At 48.3% G+C, this 23,953-nt stretch overlaps 1 protein-coding gene across 6 annotated transcripts in view; it reads right to left on the bottom strand.

The window, feature by feature from the left end:
* The window catches only part of MTMR4 (myotubularin related protein 4), a 111,195-nt gene that overhangs the window by 55,291 nt on the left and 31,951 nt on the right, over nt 1-23,953 (bottom strand). For 5 of the 6 annotated variants that reach the window (XM_032769887.2, XM_032769891.2, XM_032769893.2 and 2 more), the window contains one exon: nt 13,431-13,512. In XM_032769887.2, coding sequence (XP_032625778.1) covers nt 13,431-13,436 — 6 coding nt within the window. In that variant the 5' untranslated portion in view covers nt 13,437-13,512. Of the gene's footprint in view, nt 1-3,620; nt 3,947-13,430; nt 13,513-23,953 lie in introns of those variants that run through there. The other variant, XM_032769886.1, reaches the window with a different exon arrangement.

The following is a 23,953-nucleotide window of genomic DNA, read 5'->3' as shown; positions in this document are numbered from 1 at the left end:
AAGGTGCCACAGGATCCTTTGCTGCTTTTACAGATCCAGACTAACACGGCTACCCCTCTGATACTTGACACACTTCACAATTATCAAAAAAACAAAAGCTTGTGACTTTAAAATAAAATACCTTTGTACTGTGCCTGAGCTGTTTGGGGAAGAAACTTGAAATCTGGCACAAGGCTAGTCTCCGTGACAGACCACGGTAGCCTAGTTATGTGGCCAAGTTATAAGGGTTTAAATATACACATCACACAGGAATTTCATACCAGACTTTTAAAATGAAGATGTCAGCATTCTCTAGTGTTGAATATAAAACTCAGAGGCAAAATGCACATGGACTCATCCTCGTTATTCCTGGGCGAATTCTGCCCTACTGCGCAATGCAGAATTTTGCAGAAATTGATGTTTTTGGCACAGAATTTCCTTTCTCCCACAGAAATGGGCTGCAGCGCTGCTGGCCACCACTGGGGGGCCACGGGACCTGGCAAAACCCAGCTCCCACATAGAAGACTCTGCCAGGGGAGTGGGAGAGAGCTCGAGAGTTCCTGGCAGCTGCCGTTCCCGGCATGCCCTGAGCGAAGGAGATGGCGGTGTGTGGGAAACGCCACACAAGCTTGGGACTGAGCATCAGGCAGCTTCTCCCACCGGATCCCTGGGCTCTGGGAGGTAAGGCAGCGGGTGTCTGGGCTGGGGAGGGAGGGCTGCAGCTGGACTCTGGGGAGAGTGTGGGTATTTGGCTGGGTGGGGGGGACCAGGAGCTGGACTCGGGGGGGGAGGGGCTGTGGGTATCTGGACCTTCAGCTGAGCTCGGGGGGGGCGTAGGGAGAAATAGGGTCAGAGAAACAGGAACTGGGCTATCATAGGGGTTTCTTTAACTCTCTACTCCTGGGCGAATGTGTGTGTGTGTCTGTATTGTTACAGACATACTTGCTGACAGGTATTTTGAAATAAATTATCAAAATAATTGAAACTGGTGTGATCATGCAGTGTTACTTTGACAAATAAAATGTGCAGATTTTTAATGTTTTGGTGCAGAATTCCCCCAGGAGTATCTCATGGAGCACAGAGTGCAGGCCCAGCACCTCACACAAACACACACCATGGGCACACAGCATGGGCCTAATACTTCTCTCATTCCCCGCAACCAGAGCGTGCCCTCCCACACACTCCACAATGCACAGAACATTGGGCTAACACTTCACACACCTCTGCCCACGGGGCACAGTGCACCAGCTAGTATCTCACACATTCATGTGTACTAGGGTGACCAGATGTCCTGATTTTATAGGGACGGTCCCGATACTTGGGGCTTTGGCTCATATAGGCGCCTATTATCCCCCACCAGATTTTTCACACTTGCTCTCTGGTCACCCTCTTATACACACAAAGCACACACTCCCCTGCCCTACTGCTCCGCCTGGTGCCAGAGCAGCGTGCTATCAGCTCACACAGGCCTTGGGGTTCTCCCGAGGGCAGCCTACAGACACACCACCTGGCATGAAGTGAACAGTACTTCTAGCAATACGTGTTCTAGTTTATGTCTAGAGCTGGAGGGTAGTCAGACCTCCACCTCGGCATTCACTATGTCACAGAACTGCTAGCCATAAAGGTAGCAAGGAGCTCCACTAGCATCTGGGTAGCACAATAGGGAAGTGAAGCAAGCTGCAGCCCACCGCACAAGGGGCTCTACTAAGGAGTTGGCTCAGTATAGGTATGAAACCAGTTCTCAGAGCCACCTTCTTCCCATCACCTACAGAAGATGCTTTAATCCAGCTTCAAGAAGTTGTGCAGCCTGTTTGCACAGGGGTTGGGTTGAGCAATTGTGGTGGCCCCTTCTGGCCTTGCAATGTATGGATCTGTGGGTCCCCCTACTCATCGCCTTCCTTCCTGGGCCTTAGGGCGAATGGGATTGCCTGCATTGCCCTCAATATACTCATAGCACTGCAGCTCTGAGTTAAGATAATGACTAATCCCGTGTCATGCTTCAAGGTTTCAGCCAGCCAGTTGCCTATAGGGATCAGGAAGGCATTGTTTTCTCAATGCACAACTGGCTACACATCTGGGATTTTTTTTGCCTTCCTCTGAAACATCAGTGATTCTCCACAACTGGAGATGGGACGCCAGGCAAGCTGGACCAGTGCTCTGAGGTGATAGAGGAAATCCTTTCTAGCTGCCAGGTTAGTGTGTCTTGGTCACATGCTCAGAGCCCAACTGATCGCCAGACCTGGGGTTGGAAAGGAATTCCCCCTCACCTCCCATGCCAGATTAGCAGGGATCTTGGGGATTTTTTCACCTTCCTCTGCAGCACAGGGTCTGGCTCACCTTCTGGGACCAGCTGGGCATGTCTCACCTAATCAGGTCCCTGTCATTGCAGGGGCTGTGGCCATCAGTAGCAACTCCGTCTCTCCTGTTCTCCGCCTGTATGCACAGTTTAATCTCTTGGGGACTGAAATGCTTTGGTTTATTTTAAGACTTTGGGATCTATACAGAGGTCACTGGCTGAAACTTCATGGCCTACTAGATGATCCACTTGCCCCCTCTGGTCTTAAAGTCTATGAAACTTCCCTTTCAGTCACTATAGAAACATGGCATCACTCCAGGCTGGAAGCCAACTCACTAATTCCCTAGTGCCCAGCCACGTTGCAGGTGCCTGCATGTAGATAACAGGGAGACTTGCACAGGCTTCTGCCCCTATTGGTCACCAGTAATGAAGAGGAGCAGGCTCCCTGGAGAGTCTCCAGGGGAACAGCAATGGCTTGGAGCAAGAGCCCTGCAAGCCAGCAGTCAGCTCCCACCCAGCTTCACTCGCTGCTAGCCAAGTAGTGATGAAGCAGGAAAGCACAAAAGGCAAGGCAGTAGCGGTGTCACTCCAGGAGACAGACAGTGAGCAAGGCCTATGGCCAGGTGGCTGCAGTGTGCCATCCCCCAGGAGGGGTACCTGGACTGCCACACCAGACATCACTGTGCAGCCCACTAAGTAATGCCAGGCGAGGGGTGGGAGCTGCCCCTGGAACAGAACTAAACAGAGCTTCATCCAGCCGTGTCTCCTTATTTCCTTCCCAGCCAGCATTACGCATTGGGGCCAGGGGAGCTCAGGGATCCCCTCCCAATTTATCCCCTTCCCAGGCAGCATCAGGCAGGGTGGGTACTCAGGGATTCCCCCCAGGTGCTTGCTGCTGTCATACTGTAATTTTCCAGCTGCAGACAGGCTGGCTAGGAGTCTGCGCAGCGTAGCACACTCAGTCTGGCCTCCCTGGCCGACTCACAGCTATGGGCTAGTTAGAACTGCGGCCTCGGGAAACTGCAGGCAATCGCTGCAGGACTATTAGGGTCCAGGGCTTCTCCCAGGAGCACGTGGAATCAGTGGGATGGAAGTCAAGAGAGGGAAGATCCTTTTCCCCCAAGAAAAAGCAGCTGGGGCAGAGCGAGAGCAGCATGTCGAGCCCAGGCAGGTCCAAAGCAGGGAAGGGAGCGAGGATCTGCAGGACACTCAACTCAAGGACAGGCTGCACCTGGGACGGCTGCCCCTTCCCTGCCTCACGACAGGCGCTGGAGAGGAAACCTGGCCTGCAGCCCTGCATGCAGACACTTAACAGACAACAGGGAGGAGAAGCGAAGGCACTTACAAAGCAGTTGAGCATGGAGCAGGAACTGCGGCCCGGCAGACTCATGTTCATTTCCAGAGGTGACGGCTGGGCTGGGCGCACACAAGCAGCATCGCCCTTCTCTGGTCCGTTGCTGCTGCCGGCAGCGACTCTCTCACAATCACACCCGATTAGTACAGCCTGCCCATCCCTCGAAAGAGGGCAGGAGCATCCCTGCTGCAAGCGACTACAGCAGGTGTGCCTGCTGGTGCTGCTGCTGCCGCTGACAATGGAGGTGGGGGAGGGAGGGAGGGAGGATGGAGAGACTCCACCTACCTCCTAAGGAAGCAGAGCAGACTCTGCCATCTGAGTGCCTCCTTGACAGACTGCATGGAAAATGGAGACACCAGCAAAGTGGCCAGAAGGATTCACCCCCTCCCCACCACCACACACAGAGCTGGGATTCTGCTGACACATCCCCCCTCCAAACTAAGCTGGAAGCTGAGTGAGAGGAGCCTGCTGGGAAATGCAGTCCTGGCCTGCAGCACGCCCCCAGAGGCACCTGCCACACAGCCCGCTACCCAGACAGCGACAGCGTGTGCAGGAATGTGCAGGAACAATAGCAAGCATCTTGCTTTGTGCGCTCACCCTGCATCCCTCCACACCCAGGAGGGACCACAGCCTGGCTCCAGCTCCAAGCTTGCTGCTTTGGGATACTCAGTTCCACAGAACCACAGCAACTGGGTCCCAAACCTCCCTGAACTGCAACTTACCAGTGCTCACAGCCTTCACCACCCAGCAGATAAACTCTGCCTGGTCAGGCAGAGGGGACAAAGGGGCTGTCCTCTCTCACCCTACAGCTTCCTCTTGCTAGGGAGCTCACAAGTACACACCCTCTATGGCCACTTCCCTGCCCAGGCACAGCACAGAGCACTTGGGGGGTACTGCCCCATGGGCCTTATCTACACCAGGGTCACAATGTAGCTAGCCCGGGGGCCAATGCCCTGGCGTTAGCACAGCTGGAAGCCCTAGTGCAGACAAGGCTCCCGTGGCTGCCAGCACTTTTCACACTGTATCAATCAGCCCCTCTGAACAGTGTTAAACTGACCGTTTAAAATGGCTGTCGGAGCCTTGCCTATGCCAGGGCTCCTAATGCTGCCAACCCCAATGCAGCTGCCCTGGGTAAGCAATAGTGGGAAATGTTCAGAAAATATCTCCAGTGCAGACAAGCCTGCGGAACAGAAGCCTCTTCGCTCTCACAGGCCAGTGTTGCGCCCCGAGCATTGCTTCTACCATCACCTCAAGAGCTAGGGAAAGGCAGGAATCTTCCCAGAGTCCAAATTAAAGATCCAGAGTTAGTACCTGCCAGAAGCCACACACACAACATTCTAAAGATAAAGTCTCAATGGGGTTTCCATCACCAGCTGCTCTCCACTGCCCAGACAACAGCCCGACCTTCCCAGCACCTAGTTCTGTTCAAGCATCACCAGCCCCCTAATACGCTAGAAAACATCCAGGGCTTTGGACCAGCAGGAAGTAACAGGCTGGGCCTTCAGGCCTTCTCTGTTCAAGGCAAGCGTGCTTTTGGCTGCACCCTGAGCTAACAGTCAGGGACCACTCCTCTGAGGTAACTGGCATGTGACGAGATGAATGACAGGGTAAAGAAACCCAGACACAACTGAAGAAGGAATCCTCTCTGTTTAGAGAGAAAAAGTAGAAATCTAGACAACCAAGAGGTGGCGTTTGAGTGACACTGCACGAGCCCAGGCCAATCACAACATACTATGTCAGGCAAACTTCACTGTCAGGATTAGACACTTGGGCCCAGCCGTGCTACAAACATGTCCACAGCAGTGCATCTGCTCACACTTCACAGCTGTCCATCCCCAAGGCTACGACAAGACACCTCCAGCTGGTAACACAGAGAGACTCGATGGGTTTCTGCAGCCAGACTCAAGGCTGGGATGTGTCTCCATGGGGGTGGTTTAAGGACCATGCTATACTACACTGTAACTGGACCAAGCGGCAGTTGTGCTGGGACCAGATTTGCAGACTGTTCTAACTGCCGTGCTACAGGCCCTACCCTAACGTTACTAAATGAGCCACCTGTCTAGAGTTTTTAAAAAGACTACGTCCAAAAGTTTGCACATCATTCGGTAGGTTTACATGCAGATGGTAGAGGACTAAAACTTTTAGAGAGCGAGGCAGGCACACGACTCTCTCGGAGGAAGGGGGCTTTCAGTACTTAGTGTCTGCATGAGTTTACCATGAAGGACTGAACACATCCCTAACATTTACTCTGAGCAGCAGCACAGCTTTGGCAGTGACTGTACTCATACTGGTCAGCACCATGAACGCTTGGTGTAATTTATGTCGCTCAATGGGTAGTGATCAATGGCTCTGTGTCTAGTTGGCAACAGTTATCAAGTGGAGTGCCGCAAGGACGGTTCCTGGGGTCAGTTTTGTTCAATATCTTCGTTAATGATCTGGAGGATGGCATGATTGCACCCTTGCAAGTCTGCAGATGACACTAAACTGGGAGCAGTGGTAGATACGCTGGAGGGTAGGGATAGGATACAGAGGGACCTAGATAAATTAAAGAATTGGGCCAAAAGAAACCTGATGAGGTTCAACAAGGACAAGTGCAGAGTCCTGCATTTAGGACAGAAGAATCCCATGCACTGTTATGGACTAGGGACCGAATCGCTAGGCAGCAGTTCTGCAGAAAAGGACCTAGGGCTTACAGTGGACGAGAAGCTGGATACGAGTCAGCAGTGTGCCCTTGTTGCCAAGAAGGCTAAAGGCATTTTGGGCTGTATAAGTAGGGGCATTGCCAGCAGATCGAGGGACGTGATCTTCCCCTCTATTTGACATTGGTGAGGCCTCATCTGGAGTATTGTGTCCAGTTTTGAGTCCCACACTACAAGAAGGATGTGGAAAAATTGGAAAGGATCCAGCAGAGGATAACAAAAACGATTAGGGGGCTGAAGCACATGATTTCTGAGGAGAGGCTGAGGGAACTGGGATTGTTTAGTCTGCAGAAGAGAAGAGTGAGTGGGGATTTGATAGCTGGTTCCAACTACCTGAAAGGCGGTTCCCAAAGAGGATGAATCTAGGCTGTTCTCAGTGGTAGCAGATGACAGAACAAGGAGTAACGGTCTCAAGTTGCAGTGGGGGAGATCTAGGTTGGAGATTATGAAAAACTTTTTCACTAGGAGGGTGGTGAAGCACTGGAATGGGTTCCCTAGGGAGGTGGTAGAATCTCCTTCCTTAGAGGTTTTTAAGGTCAGGCTTGATAGAGCCCTGGCTGGGATGATTTAGTTGAGATTGGTCCTGCTCTGAGCAGGGGGTTGGACTAGATGACCTCCTGAGGTCCCTTCCAACCCTGATATTCTACAATTCTAATTCTACCACTTTCTGTAGTTAGAAAAAACACAAACATTTTGACTGATGAAAGGACAGAACAGGCCATGTCTGGTGTCCCCAAAGAAGTTCTCAGGACAACAGGACATCATACGAAACCAAGACTATCCTATTAAAAGCAGGACGTATGGCCTCTAGGCCTGGGGGCACTGCATCTCTCTGGGTGTTCCCCACAACTGGCCAAAAAGGCCCATGCGTGGCAGGCTCTGGGCCACACCACCAGCCTTTAGGCTAAGTCAGGCTTTTCAATCAATACATGACATTTGCTTACTGGATGCTTTGGGTCAGGGAAATTTTATGAAAAGCAGGTTTTTCAGGAGTTACCAAAACCAAAACAAGTCGCTCAGACAGACAATGTCCCAGGCCTTTGCATGTTGCTTGCGGCATCTCCACGCCATGTGGGATGCCATCCAGAGTGGTACCCCTCCTAACAACGGTGAATAGTAATTAATAATGCTGTATGAGCATCGGAGAAAGGACCCGAGATTCTCTCCACCCCCCTGCCCAAATAGTGACTATGCTGAGCATTACCTCAGGGCTTCAAGAACATTCACTCATGCCATGCACTCCAGCAGGAAAAGCTGCTCTTCACGCAGAATCAGTTAGTAACTTTGAGAAAATGGTGCATATTTATTCAAGCTGATATATTTTTGCCTCAGTCTCATCTCTGCCCTAGTTTACAAAGCATGTTGGGTCTTTAGAGTCTGCAGCCTTGAAACCAGGCTGTTTCCCAGTAAGGGGTACAGAAAAGTATAAAATATTTATGAGTTTCTAACAAAGGTGTATTTTTACTTCTCTAGCTCCAAAATGGCTGGATTCATTTTCTTCAAGCTTGGCAAGAAATTCTCCTCTGGCCTCACAAAGTGCACCGGTTTTCACACCAGGGGAGGATGCTTGTAACGTTACAGCAGAGCACAGTATAGGGTTTCTAATAGGACAATGGTTGCACGCATGACTCATATGGCCACTAGCTAATGCGGCTCCATAATCAGAGAGATTAGAGGCAGCAGACTTCTCAGATTGTTCTGTTTCTCAGGGCCAATGCAGGAGCATGCTCTATGTAGGCTCTCCAAGCACTTGAACCTGCAAGGCACTGAAATAACTGCCAATTTTGTGAGAGTACAGGCTGTAGGATTGAGCTACTATTAAACCCTGAAATGGAAGTGATAATAGACCAACCACGGAGGCTTCCTCCAATTCCCTTGGGAGATTCTGCCATTTCTTTGATCTCATGGGTAGGAAAGTTTTCCTGACATTCTACCTAAACTGTCCCTTTCTTAATTTCATCTCATTACTCCTTGTGTTGGACTAAATAATTCTCTCTCCCTTTTCACAGATTAAGATATTTGTAAACTTGTGTCCTACTTCCTAATGGTTGCTTAGTTAAAATAGACATAGTTAGCACTTTCAAATTCAAAGAGATTAAAACTCTCCTGCCCTTTGATCATTTTTGCTGCCCCTCACGGAGCTCCCCTCACCATGTTGATACCCTTTTAGTAAAAATGGGCACAAAACTGAATATAATTGAATATAATGCTTCTGGTCTAGTCTCATTAGAACCATGCAAAGAGGGATTTGCCGTCTACCTGCTCTGAGACACGATCACTCTGCAGGTACTGTTACATTCAAACTCTTATCTGATTTACTATCCCCAATACCTCTGCAGCTGGTTTCTTTCAGCATTACTGCTTTCTAGCTTACTTCCCTCCCATTGATTTTGTAAGGTTTGGATTATTTTCCCTCAGAAAGGTTTTCCCAATCTCATTTTGTTACTTTGTGGCCACATTCCTACTTCCTCCACATCCGTTTGTAATCTTCTTTCCTCACTGCTGTTTGAAATTCCTCCCAATTCAGTCTCATCTGAGGATTCATGAGCATGTTGTTTATACTAGTTCTAGATTGTTAAGAAGACTCTTTCATTCTTGCTATTCCGATGCGGACTTCAATATCCAATCTGCCATCTCCTGTAATGATGCTTACTTTTACTATTCTAATTTGTGTTGCTGCTACCACTATACAGGTCCAGGTACTTTCATTATAACCCATTTTCACCTGCTCATAATCTCCTTTTCCACTGAAACTCACCATGTACAGGCATAAGACAAGTGGCGAGTTTTCAAGTTACAGATAAATCTATTCAGCTATTTTTCAGTGATGAGAGTACACACAAAAAATTTAGAGCATGAAAAGTGTGAGGACCAGTGTTTTCACTTTAACAGGTCGCGGTTCTTTGGTGGGGCCCGAACCTTCAACAGGAAAAGTCACCAGGCAGACCCAAAAACAGATTTAACCTTCCACAGTTATAATGGATGAAAATTCGATGCCTAGCCCTTGCAGTCAGGTAGCTGGCTGTTTGAAGTGCACAACCCTCTGGGCCCACACCAATATGGTTCCCACTGCCTAGCAGGGCTGTGACAGTATCATGTTAGGCTGTGTGGGCTGGACATTGACCTGTGGAGCTCAGCACAGCCTCCTCGTGCCACAGGATTTATTATCTGTGAGCAAATAAGAAAATTCACTGCAGAAACCTGAGTTGATGCTACATTAAGGCTGCAAATTAAAATATGTAGAAATCAAAACATGATAAAGTTATCAAGGTTTAAGGAGCATTTTAATTGTAAGTGTTTTACACTGCAATGTAACACTCCTAGCCAGGCTTCAGTTTCATGGAGATAACGTCAGCCCCTTTGGGTCTTGAACCCAGGACTGTGGGGTTTCTGGGAGCCACCACACTACAATTCTCCACCTGGCAGCTCACAGGGTCCACGAAACCAAGCTGGGGCACAAGCACTGACCCATACACTCTGATTGGGCCCCAGCTCCTATTTAAGCCAGTGGAGGAAAACGGAAGTTGTCCATACAACTGCCTCAGACCACTGGTCTGGTGTTTACTTACTCCTGACTTCTGATCCTCACCTCCTGGTATCGTGCCTCAGCCTGGAATTAAAACGACATATTTCTTTTCATGAAGATTTTAACTGGACTGAACTGAACACCAACCGCCATGGTACCCAGAGGACACTTCCTCCAGCTCCATGCATTGCTACTTGATGCACTGTTTACCTTCCATGAGTCAGTTTTCAACACAGGTCATGGTGCAAATTTCCAAGCAAATGAATCAGTGAGGTTTCCAAGAGGTGCTGTACCATATACTCTCCTAAAATCAATCTTACCATCTGCCTTTGAATAATTATTTTTGTCATTGACCAAAAACTGATCCAGTTAATCTGGAATGATATTTTCCTTTAAAATCAATATGCTGTCTCTCACACAGAGTATAGCTACTCAGTCCATGGCAAGAAACCGCCCAGACCAGGCTGACAGACTTAGGCTAGCAGGGCTCACGTTAGCTCTCTAAAGTAGCTGTACAGACAGTGCTTTGTGCTGCAGCTTGGGCTCAGAAGCCCACCTCTCTCCCTAGCTACAAAGCCCAAGCTCCAGCCGAGCAACAACTTCAATAAGATGAGGGGGAAAGGAGTCCAGGAGAGCTGGCTGTATTTTAAAGAATCCTTATCGAGGTTGCAGGAACAAACCATCCCGATGTGTAGGAAGAATAGTAAACATGGCAGGCGACCAGCTTGGCTTAACAGTGAAATCTTTGCTGATCTTAAACGCAAAAAAAGAGCTTACAAGAAGTGGAAGATTGGACAAATGACCAGGGAGGAGTATAAAAATATTGCTCAGGCATAAAGGAGTGAAATCAGGAAGGCCAAATCACACTTGGAGTTGCAGCTAGCAAGAGATGTCAAGAGTAACAAGAAGAGTTCCTTCAGGTATGTTAGCAACAAGAAGAAAGTCACGGAAAGTGTGGGCCCCTTACTTAATGAGGGAGGCAACCTAGTGACAGAGGATGTGGAAAAAGCTAATTAACTCAATGATTGTTTTGCCTCGGTCTTCACAAACAAGGTCAGCTCCCAGACTGCTATACTGGGCAGCACAGTATGGAGAGGAGGTGACCTGCCCTCTGTGGAGAAAGAAGTGGTTCGGGACTATTTAGAAAAACTGGACAAGCACAAGTCCACGGGCCGGATGCGCTGCATCCAAGGATCTAAAGGAGTTGGCAGATGTGACTGCAGAGCCATTGGCCATTATCTTTGAAAACTCATGGCGAACGGGGTTGGTCCCAGATGACCGAAAAAAGGCTACTGTAGAGCCCATCTTTTAAAAAAGGGAAGAAGGCGGATCCGGGGAACTACAGGCCAGTCAGCCTCACCTCAGTCCCTGGAAAAATCATGGAGCAGTTCCTCAAGGAATCAATTCTGAAGCATTAGAGGAGAGGAAAGTTATCAGGAACAGTCAGCATGGATTCACCAAGGGCAAGTCATGTCTGACTAACCTAATTGCCTTCTATGAGGAGATAACTGGCTCTGTGGATGAGAGGAAAGCAGTGGATGTGTTATTCGTTGACTTTAGCAAGCTGTTTTGATTTGGTCTCGCAAGTATCGTGCCAGCAAGTTAAGCGTATGGGCAGCATGTGATGGCTATAAGGCGGACGAAGCTGTTTAGTCTGGCTCAACAGTAGTGATCATGGCTCCATTTTGTTGGTAAGTGGTTTCGGAGTGCCCAGGGCTGTTCCTGGGGCAGTTTTGTTCATATTTCTTATGGTCTGGGTGCGTGGACTGCACTTCGAGTTTGCCGATGACATAAATGTAGCAGTGTTGGTAAGTACAGGGGCTGACAATTAGAGGTGGGCCAAGACCTGCTGAGGTTCACAGGAACAAGTGCAGGTCCTGCATGGGACAGGCTCATTCACTGTCACGATAGGAGACGATTGTTTGGAAGCGTTCTGCGACGGAGGGTTAGTGGATGAGAATCATGATTTTAGGGTTGGCAGGATCAGAGATATCTTGTCCAACCCCAGCTAACGCCCACTCCCACTCCTTAAGTGGCCCCTCTCACGGATTGGACTCAATGGATTTAGCGCTAATGCTAGACCACTGGCTTCCCTCCATGGATATGAGTCACGTGTTGCCTTTTGCAGAGCTTACGCTTTTTGGGCTGTATAGTGGGCATTGCGATCGAGGGATGTGCATCTTCGCTCTTTCGTTTGAGGCCTTCTGAGTACTTGTCAGTTCATGCCTCACATACAGAGGGTGTGGAAATTTTGGAAGAGTCAGCGGAGGGCACAAACATGATTAGGGGGCTGGAGATTATGCTTATGAGGAGGTGAGGGACTGGCTTGTTGTCTCCAGACGGAAGAATGAGGGATTTGATAGCTGCTTTCAACTACCTGAAAGGGGGTTCCAAAGAGGATGGATCTAGACTGTTCTCAGTGGTACCTGATGAGAGAACAAGGAGTAATGGTCTCAAGTTGCAGTGGGGAGGTTTAGGTTGGATATTAGGAAAATCTTTTTCACTCAGAGTGGTGAAGCACTGCAATGGCTTCCCTAGGGAGCTGGTGGAATCTCCTTCCTTAGAGGTTTTTAAGGTCAGGCTTGACAAAGCCCTGGCTGGGATGATTAAGTTTGGGGATTGATCCTGCTTTGAGCAGGGGGTTGGACTAGATGACCTCCTGAGGTCCCTTGCAACCCTGATATTCTATGATTCAAAGCACCATCTACACATCTAGTTTTAGGGGGCACTAGCGTAAGCCCCTTATCCCAAGTCTTTCAACCGAGGCTAGGAGGCTCCCTGTTGCCGGCTGTGTAGACATACCCACAGAGCTCTCAGACACAGATACCCTACAGACACTTCTGCTCTGATACATGTTCAGCCTCTCTCACAGATGGGGGTGCACACACATACACACCCCTCTTTTTGCATATAAGCTTCCCTACAGTCTGGGTTTAGACTTAAGATGCTCATTTTTCATTTTTTTTTTCTTTTTGAACTGAAAAATATAATCAACTCCCCTTTTATTTGTTAGGGCTAACATCCTTCTTCTACCTGGAATCATATGGCCAGGGAAGTCCTCCCACCATGATATAATCTCAGATGATGAGGAAACCAACTTTTACCTTTTCTGCAGTCACATCATCACTCCTCAAAGCAACATAGTAACTTAAGCATCCACTCCCAGGTCTGTAAAAAGAGCCAAGGGGCCTCTTGCATAATTCTTGGATCTCAGGGCCCTCCAGTGTTGAAGGTCGGAAAATTCTAGTGCCCAGAGGCCGAGGGTAGCACGCAACTCTTGCCAGACAACACTATCTTCTCACTTAAGTTCCATCAAGCAATGGCACACACTTGTTCTGATCCCTTTCTTCTACTTAATTCATTCTCCGTTCCCCAGCAGTTTGGTTCCTACTTCAGATGCTATTGCCACAGCTTGGAACACCTCAGATGCAGCCACATTGGCTGTGTCTAAGATGCAAAAGGTAGGTGCCTGGACTCCGAGTTTCCAGTTACTACAGGGAGAGAGGGTAAAGCTCTGAAGAAAGTAGAGAGACATGAACAAAAGGCAGAGACAGAGAGACTAGAGAAAGTACTCACCATCATTACAAGGCTTGGGTCCAGATCTCACAATTCAAATCCAGATGGTTTTCTCCCTCTCTCTATCTTCCTCCAGACTCACCTACAGCAAAAAGAAAAGAAACCAGTATAAAGGCTGTAGGCAGAAGGTAACAGTACTGCAGGGTGCACACAACGCCTGTCCAGAAAAGGATTAGCATATGTAAGGTTACCAAGAGCACACAACCTGTGACAATTAACCTCGCTATTTGGCTTCATCTTCATCTCCAGACTAACAGAAGTGCCTCTGTCAGGGCAACCAGCCTCTCATTGTGACACCCATCTCAAGGGTGAACTGCTTCTCCTAGGAACGAATGTTCTCTCCCCAATACTCTGTCCACTCCCCAATGGAGAGATGGGCAGGGCAGATCCCTACCTACTCCCTTTCTTTTCCCTTTCTGCTCCAACTTCTGGGCAGCCAGGAGGAAAGAGCAGCAGCCTTGGTTAGACAGGTTTATGAGCAGAAAATAATCAAAACAACACTGAAATGTCCCGGCATGAACATCTTAAACATCCAGGCCATGATTTTCAAGAGCAATATGTGATTTTGGGGGTGCCAAACGTGAGACACCATAGAAGGGGTCTGAACTCTGGAAAGTGCCGAGCACCTGCATCTGAACACCAGGCCTCCTGGAGGTGTCTCGTTAGGCAAGCAAAGTCCCCAGTCACTTAAAAGACTTGGCCTCTGTAACTTCATGAACAGCAACAACACTGAGGCCAGTGTCCAGTGACTGAGGCATTATCACTGAGACACTTCAACTCTGGCTATCCAAAACCTTGAATGGAGAGACAGCATTATCCAGATAAACGGAAAGCCACTGGATCTGGAAAGGATGTTTTACTCTTTGAAGATTGGTTCAAGATCAGAAACCTGAACTGAGCATGCAAGGTGACATGAGCATGCACGAGCTAATACTCAAGGGGTATGTCATCTCTGGTTGCCCGAGATGCCCAAAGGGAAGGCTCCAGACTTGACAGAGCCTTTGCAGTGTAAGAGAAGTCAGGAGAACAGTCCCAGCATAAAAACAGAGAGTCAAGCCTGCCTAGTCAGCCAGGAGACTCAGAGTGAAGAGGTGGAAGCTGCTCCCAGCTGGCAGGTAGAACATGGGAAACAGTCCACCAGGTATCACATGGAGAAATAAAAGGAATCTGATTTCTTGGCCAGCCCATGAGAACGAGGACTAGCTGGGCCAGAAGACTGGGAGCGGCAGAGGAGGAGAGGCAGATCTGATAAGGAGACAGAGCATGCAGGGAGAACTGGGAGTGGCTGGACAAAGAGACTGGGAAAAGGGGCAGGGCAGGAAGAAAGACTGGGAGGAAAGGGAACATGGGCAGGGGGGATGACAGATCAGACACAGAGCTGGTAGGGAGGAGGGGAGAATCCAGAGGGGAAAAATAGGGTGTGATCAAGTAGTTAAAAGGCTATATCATACAAAGGAGTCAATTCAGGGCACACAGGCTGTCATAAGGTATAATTCCCAAATCTGAACCTTAGCGTCCAAAAGTTGGGTACCTGCATGAATCCTCTAAATTTAATTACCAGCTTAGAACCTGTAACGCTGCCACCAACCAGGAATTCCAGTGCCTGGTACGCTCTGGTCCCCCCGAAACCTTCCCTGGGGTCCCCAAGACTCAGATGCCTTGAGTCTCACAACAAATGGAAATAACCCACTTCCCTTCCCCCCTCTTTACCTCCTCTCTGGCTTCCCCTCCCTGGGTTACCCTGGAAGATTACTGTACTTAAAGTCCTTGAATTACAAAACAGAGGACAATTCACCTTCCCCCTTCCTTCTTTTTTCCCCCCCAGTCTTTCCCCGAGAGAGAGAGAGTAATCCTGGCACATGAGATCCTATCCCCTTGAGCCTCACTAGAAAGAAAATCAAAACAGGTCTAAAAAGAAGCTTTTTAATAAAAAGAAAAAAAAAGAACATAAAATCGTCTCTGTAATCAAGTGAAAATATTATCAGGGTCTGTTAACTTATTAAAAAAATGAATTAAACAGCCTAGTCAGAAAAAATACAATGTTAAACATTTCCAGCAAAACTACACACTTGGCAAAACCGAAAAACAATGTAAAAGCTATATTGTCTTTCCATACTTACAATTGGAAAAGAAGATTAGAAGGCCCTGGAGATGTGTGATACCTCAGAGCCTAGAGAGCACACAGAACAGAATCAAAGACCCACAACCCAACTTCCCCTCCTTGAGATTGAAAGTAATCTTGTTTTCTGATGTCTTTTCTGGTCAGGTGGTTGTTGTTAACCCTTCCAGGTGAAAGAGACCATTAACCTTACTACCCATTTATGACAACAGGCAGCCCTTTATTCTAGCATTCCTTAACCTGTGAGCCATTTTTTTTTTTTTTTTTGACTTCACAACTTTAAAACGCTCTTACAGAAGTTTTCTCATGTGTAATCTGGAATGGACAGATACGGCAATCATTTGAATTAGAGGACTTTAGGAGGTAATGGATCTGGTAAGACAATAGGACTAACCTCATGAGAGAGACAGAGCAGCTGTCACAATTTCAAGGTAACGTGACCAAACCTCCTATCTCTTCACACATAATACGGAAATTACTGTTTCTTTTTCTGCAGGAGCAGCACTGCGAGCAGGAAGAGGAAAAAAGAGAGGCCATTCGACTAATTTTTAATGCAGGGGCCAGGATGAGGAGGAAGATCTATGTGGTGAGGGCAGTTTTATCGACGTGAATTATGTTGCTGGGACAGCTGTATGGCTTTCTGTCTCTTTTCTCCACTGGCTCGTTAGATCCTGGATGGAGGATCATCTATCCATGCATCCCTATTCTCTACAACTCTCTATTATTCCTATAACCTACGTCATAACCTTCCATAATGCATTGACCCTACGATTGCACGTGTTTGCCAATTTCCAGAATGTATCACACGACGAGCGGAGTGAAGTAAAGCCTATCTTCTGGAGTTTAAGAGCGTTTGCCTATATAGGTTTGTTGGAAGTCAAGTGGTTCATCAGTGACCTTAAGGTGTGTAAGATGCTAGAGATAACTGGAGGACCTCTGGTTTAGACACTTTGTGCGTACTATATTAATGGGTTAGTGCAAGAGTGTCAAGATCTGCGGTTCATTCACCTTATTGCGTATAAGGGGTTAGCACCAATCAAACCTCTGACGTTAGATAAAGACCAATACGAGATTCAATGTATTACTGTCTTCAAGAGCTCAATGATGTTCTGTGAGAAGTTTCTTGGTTGGCTGTTGGTCTTTTATATGTTCACTAGATTTTTCTGCGTGTGCTTCTCTAGTGCTTCTGTAGAGGTGACTCTTGACGCTTGCTATCATCCAGGGTGTCTTTCTTCTAGCCCATCTTATAGTCTTTTAGTTTGTCCAATTTTGTAAGGCGTACCCTGGCCGGGTAGAAGAAGACAGGATGAAGTGAGACTTTTATATCTCCATTTGTGTTTTTCTTTTGAGGTTATTTGATAGCATAGTGCACGTAGGGTAGTGGGGCACTGGGATAGAATGTTGTCCACACCACTTGTAATTTTTTTTCTGGGTTTTTTGTATTCTAGAAGAAAAAGGACTCCATGTACGGCCATCAAGGCTCCACTGGGTTTTTTTATTTCCGCCCATATTTACCTCTTTGAAAAAAAAGGAAGTGTGAAGAAAGCACTCGCGAGGAGACCCTGAGATGGAGAATTATGACACTTTATCCCCCGCCTAAATCTGGGAAAAAAAAATTTTTGTAACAGAGGACATTTTTATGTTCTTTTTTTTTCTTTTATTAAAAGCTTCTTTTTTAAACGATGTTCTGATTTTCTTTTCTAGTTGAGGCTCAAGGGATTAGGAATCTCTGTGCCAGGATTTACTCTCTCTCTCTCGGGAAAGACTGGGAGGGGAAAAAAGAAAGGACATTGGAAACAGAAGATTAGAGAGCCTGGAGATAGTGTGATCACCCTCAGAGCCTAGAGAGCACACAGAAACAGAACAAAGGACCCACACCCAAACTTCCCTCCCTTGAGATTTGAAAGTATCTTGTTTTCTGATTGGTCTTCTGGTCAGGTGTTGTTTGTTAACCCTTTCCAGGTGAAAGAGACATTAACCCTTAGCTACCCATTTATGACACAGGCAGCCTTTATTCTAGCATTTCCTAACCTGTGAGCCTTGACTTCACAACTTTAAAACGCTCTTAACAGAGTTTTCTCATGTGTAATCTGGAATGGAAACAGCATACGGCATCATTTGAAGTTAGAGGACTTTTAGGAAAAGGTAAATGGATCTGGTAAGACAATAGGACTAACACTCATGGAGAAGAGACAGAGCAGCTGTCACAATTTTCAGGTAACTGACCAATACCTCCTGCTGTCTAACCACCACTAAACCACTCCACACAAACAGGAGTCCCCTCAATACTACATTAAGCTGAACAGTTCGAGTTTAGGGGGAGGGGAAGGCCCTGGCTCCCACTCTCAAAGTCCTTCTTAGCATAGTCCCAGATGCACCAAGCCTCTCCTGCTGTTGGTATATCATAGCATCCTGTCCCCCTGTACACATGGGCAATCAGTGAATGGCCTTTTGGAAGGCTAGTTCTCTGTAGCTCTCCTGGGGTTCCTCTTGGGAGCTGTAGCGCTAGCCTCTGTTTGCCAGAAACTGGGAATGGGCAATGGGATGGATCACTTGCTGATTACTTGTTCTGTTCATTCCCTCTAGGGCACCTGGCACTGGCCACTGTCAGAAGACAGGATAATGAGCTAGATGGACCTGTGGTATGGCCATTCTTATGTCTGCTCTCCCGCAGGGCTGCCCACCAACTACCTGGTATTTCCTGCTTTTCAACCCTTATTCCACCCCAAGATGACTCGCAGGGCTGGAGGGGCAGGGGCAGCCCTGCCCACAGCAGCTCTAGGTCATCAGAGCAGGTTTATTTACCTGTCACCCCTATTCCAGTCCTGAGGGAGAGGGTGTGAATCAGAGTAACCCATCATGGGGGAAAAATCTGGCACTATGCTAAGCTTTTCCGGCTCAGTGGTTGACCTGGAACTTATAGGGTAGCAGTGACACATGCCAATGCATTATTCGAGGGTTGGTCTTCTTCGGTGCCTTCAACTAGAGTGCTATGTGGTCAGTAGTGAACTAAAAGGCATTTTCCAATAGGCAGTAACGTTAGGAATCCACGGCCTGTCTCACAATCAAGATGAGCTGGTACAATTGGACTTTCCACCCAGTCTGGATGCCTTGATTGACCTTGCATAAAGGCTGACAAATGCCTGATGGAATGCTGTCAGGAAAGGTCGGTTTCCCGACTCCCCCCAGTCCTGCCATCTTTGGCCCACCAACCCTCAGTGTCTTCCCCACAGCCTGACCCCCTGCAGCTTGATCTCTCTGATGCAAAGAGAAAGCTACATTGGGGCTATGCCTATTACTGTGGAAGACCAGGACATTCCACTTTGGGCTGCCCTGCTAAGGTCCAATCTGCACTGTCATCAGGGAATGGCAAACACCAGCCCCTGACAGGGGTCCAGGCTGGTGCGGTGCTCTCCACCTCTCCTTGGTACCCAGCATCAGCACCTGTCTGCTGGCAACAACCGAGTAGGTCCCGACATCTCCATCTCCCTCTGCAAGTCCAACAGTCCTCCATCTCAGAGGTACTGGTGGATTCAGGTACCTCAGATGATTTCATGAATCAGGACTTTGCACAAGTACATCAGATCCCCACCCAACGCAAGGACTCTCTGATCTTGGTGGAGAGTATTGACAGCTTGCACCTTTCATCAAGACTGGTTATCCACCAGATTGCACCAATGCTTAATTTGTAATGCAAGAGGTGCTGGGGCTCAAACAGTTTTTTTTACATTCATAACTGATGCAGCAAGCCTAGAGTTGCCAGGAAAATTAAGCACTGGATTGCAGGATCACCAAGAGACTCTCCAGTATAGATTTATCTGACACCACGCTTTCCAGTAGTTCTCAGCATGCTCTGGACTCACTACCTCTGCATTTGTTCCTACTGGGAACCAGGAAGTGGGCAGGCAGAGCCTGCCCACTGCTAAAGGACTCTCCCCTGAACCTAAGGGGAGGATCCACAGGGCCTGGAAAGCAAATAATTCCAGGGGACAACTAATGAGATAACAGGGACAGGAGTGAGGTCAAAGGGTCAAACAAAGGGAACCTGAAGGGGACACCAAGCAGAGAATCCCCGACAGCGCCCACCGCTCCTCGAAGGCGTCAAGGGAGCCAGGAGACGCCGCCAGAGGAACTCTGCCCAGATGCATGAATGGACAGAGGATCGGAAAAAGGTCCCAGTCACAGGAGACCCCATCAGCCAATCTCTTCTCCCTGGTTTTACAGATGGCCGTTTTAGACAGGCCCAGGAGGCGACTGACCAGGAGGTCCCATGATTTTGTGGGGCCACAGATAGAGAGTGCATAAACAAAAAGGTGAGGGGAAAAGTACAACCAAAATCTTAACAAAATATTTGTGAGGAGATGGTACAGGGGCTGCAGCCTGGCGCACTCCAAGTAAATGTGCACCAGGGTTTCCCTCCCGCCGCAAAAGGGGCAGATGGCGTGGTTTACCCCTGTCCCGGACAAGTACACGCCTGTGCTCACGGCTCCATGAAGGATCCGCCAGCTGATATCCCTGGCAGGCCTCGGGACCAGAGCAGAGTATAGGCTGTCCCACCGGGGCTCCTCACCCTCTAGAAGTGGCAGGAGATTCCGCCACCTTGCGTCGGGGCGAGACGTGAGGGTGAGGAAGCAAAGGGTGTGGAGCACGAACGTATATAGATGTTTCCTTAGCACAGTTTGGAAGCAGACCGACTGTAGATCGTGCAGCTGTCTCACAGTGAAGGGGCCAGTTGGGTCCACAGGGCAGGGGCCCGATGAAAAGGTCTGGAGGGCCTGGGGTCGAGGGTGGGCGGGGCATGCTCTCTCGCAGGACCCGGTGGAGGCAGCCCCGAGCAGTGGGCAGCAAAGCAGCCCTCGCTTCCTGAAGTACGTGCTGGGGAGTAGGAGGCCCCATGCGCTGAGCAAGCGTCAGGGGATCCAGCCATTCTCCCCTGTTGTAGTCCAGGAGATCTCCAACCCTGATGACTTCTGCCAGGAGCAACCTCTGGCGCACCAGGGGGACTCTGCCACCTGCACACGGAGCTAGGGGTTGTGCAGCAGGAGCTCTGTGAGTAGATCTGCTCCTCCAGTGGCCGCCATGGACCTAGTCGCTGAGAACAGCTTCCAGGTCCGGAGGTGGTCTTGGCAGAAGACCGGCAGCCCGGAGAGGTCTTGCAGAAGACCCCTCAGATTGAGATAAAGGAGCTGCCGGTCGTATCGGAGCCCTCGGAAGCGGCGGAAGAAGGCGTGCGCCAGTACTGTCCACGCCGGACTACCTGCACCATAAAGAAGCCTCTGCAGGGCCTGGAGGCAGAAGACATGGACCTGAGTGCATAGGCACTTCAGGCCCTGCCTTCCTTCCTCCAGGGGTAGGTGGAGGACCCCTGCAGAGACCCAGTGCAGTCCTGGCCAAAAGAACTCCAGAATCACCATCTGGAGGTGGGCCAGGAAGCCTGGGGCCGGGACCAGGGTGTTGAGTCAGTACCAGAGCATGGACAGGACTAGCTGATTAAGGTGCCTCAGAGGGAGAGGCACCAGAGTAGTCTTGTCCTTTCCCGGAGCAGCTCCGTCACCCTGCCCATTAAACCATACCAGTCTTCTGGCGGAGGCGGAGGCGGATGCGTGGCAGAAAGGTAAACGCTGAGACAGAGCAGCAGACCCGCGCTCCACCAGATGGCCTGAAGCGCAAGTGGGAGGGAGCTCGTCTGCCACTCATCCCCGACCACCAGCCCAGAGCTCTTGAGCCAGTTGACACAGGCGGAGGAGGCTGCCGAGTAGACAGCCTGGCAAGCCTCTGCATTTGTTGGTGGGCAGGGACAATACATTTTGGATTCCCATATTGCTGACAATTCTGTCTCCTGAAAACCAACTGTAGAGACCTTAGACTGGGAACCCCTTATAGTTCATTTTACCTCATACTAGAGATTCTGAGTCTGAGTCATTTAATCCCCAAGGAGTCTCCTTACCCTCTGAGACCCCATCCGCTGCCTCTACGTTACTGATTAAATACAAGAATTTTGCTGTTCAACAAAAAGAACACAAACATTTTGCCACCCCTTCACAGCTACAACTGTCCCATCAAGCTCCAGCCTTCCATGCCTCCAGCTGGGTACCAATTTTCTTGGTTAAAAAAAAAAAGAAAACAAAAAACCACCCCCACGGATTGTTAGGGCCTTGTGTTGACTACTGGGTGTGAAACAGAATCACAATTCAAACTGATACCCATTCCTCCTCAATGAGCTTTTTGACAGACTCCACTCCACAAAAGTTTTTACTAAACTGGACCTTTGCGGGGCCTACCATTTGGTCTGGATCCCGACTACCTGGTCATGCTGTTCGGCCTGTGCAATGCCCCAGCAACATTCCAGCACTTCATAAACGACATCTTCAGCCATATGTTAGATCTCTATGTAGTCATTTATCTGAATGACATCCTCATCTTTTCCGACAATCAGGTGTCTCATGATCCGCATTTACACAGCATCCTAAAAAGGCCCCACATGTTTTACCTGGGAGACTTCTAAAATTCAGCATCCCTTCCCTGCTGATTACAGCTGCTGCAATGGTGTGGAGAGAGAAAGCCTGTTCATTGCTACCCCATTAAAGGCCTCAAAGACAAGCACACAGATTGGGTTCAAGTCCTAAAGTAGATAGGGAGCACTCTGCATTGGGGTATGTGCTTAGATCAGCCTGTCCCTCTTACATGGGCTGCTGCATTCTGAATTAGCTTCCAGACCCAATTACACCACACTAGCTGTACAAAGGGACCTTACACTCACTCAGTCTCCTCTGCACAGCCAGAGTAGCATAAAGGGGTTTCACTAGAACTCGGTCCTCCAGGTGGCCAGTTGACCAGGGTGCAGCAGTCCTGCCTAGAGGCTATAAAGGTGCATGTGACTATCCAAGAGGAAAGGGCAGTTTCCTTTGTGCTTACCCAGACTGCAAAGGTGGCATTTCTGCCTGCTGCTGCAATGAGCTCAAGGAATTTATAACTACTCCGTAGTTAACCTGCCTGTCTGAAAGCAGACCATCACCACACAATCTGCATCACTGGTAACTATAATCTCAGTAGGATCTCTGATTCAAAGAGGAGAGTCAATGGGAGGCTGGAATACCTCCCCTCAAAAGCCAGAACCCCCACACAGCAGATCAGAGGGTATGTACCATGTATAGGTACGTGCTGTGTTATATTTAGGTTTAGAAGGATTAGATTCGTATCAGTTAATGTTGATAAACATCGATTTCACCCAACATACCCAAACCATCAATAACAAAGTTACACAGGCAAAAATGCCAATTGAGAAATTATTGGACTGATTTTAGGCTATTTACTTCGCACATTTTGAGATATGATGTTGACAGTTTGTGTTTCAGCTGCTAGAAGGCTTCAACTTTCTGAATCTCAACATCTAATCAGTAAATAATTATTGTCTGACACCCCCTGTAATTTCCCACAATCGTAAATTTTCACAGTTGCACAAAATTATGGGTTTTAAGCTTTTTTTTAATTTTTAGTAATCAATAAACACAGATATTATCCAAAAAATTATCAAAATGTAAATCAAATTCTGCCAAGCCTAATTACAGTTCCAAGGGACTGTATTGCCTATAAGGCAGCATACCTAACTGATGGGTCTCAAAATGTAATTACCAACAAGGAACCACATAGGGAGGTGGTGGAATCTCCTTCCTTAGAGGTTTTTAAGGTCAGGCTTGACAAAGCCCTGGCTGGGATGATTTAGTTGGGGATTGGTCTTATTTTGAGTAGAGGGTTGGACTAGATGGTCTCCTGAGGTCCCTTTCAACCCTGATATTCTATGATTGAGTGGGTGTGTTTCTAGGGAGGTCTCCCAGGGATCAGGTCTTAGCCTCACACTATTTAATATTTTTTTATCAATGACCTGAAAGAAAACAGAAGTCATCATCACTGATAAAGTTTCCAGATAACACACAGATTGGGGGAGCTGTAAATAATGAACAGGACAGGTTGCTGACAAAAAGCAATCTGGATTGCTTACAGGATGGGGGACTCTATCCAGAGAAGCAGGAACTCAAATTTAGGCATCGTGGTGAATTATCAGCTGAACATAGGATCCTAGTGTCACGCTGTAGCCAAAAGGGTTAATGCAACCCTTGGATGCATAAACAGGAGAATTTCAACTAGGAGTAGAGAGGTTATTTTACCTTTGTATATGACAGTGGTGCATTGCCGCTGGAATAGTGTGTCCAGTTCTGGTGTCCATATTCAATGATACTGATAAATTGGAGAGGGTTCAGAGGAAAGCCACCAGAAAGATTAAAGGATTGGAAAACGTGCCTTATAGCAATAGACTCAAGGAGCTCAGTATACTTCAGGGGTAGGCAACCTATGGCACGCGAGCTGATTTTCAGTAGCACTCACATTGCCTGGGTCCTGGCCACTG

Source organism: Chelonoidis abingdonii, chromosome 20, assembly GCF_003597395.2.
Source record: "Chelonoidis abingdonii isolate Lonesome George chromosome 20, CheloAbing_2.0, whole genome shotgun sequence".
NCBI lineage: Eukaryota > Metazoa > Chordata > Testudines > Testudinidae > Chelonoidis > Chelonoidis abingdonii.
The sequence above is the reverse complement of the archived record's forward strand: the minus strand, read 5'-3'. Positions and strand labels throughout refer to the sequence as shown.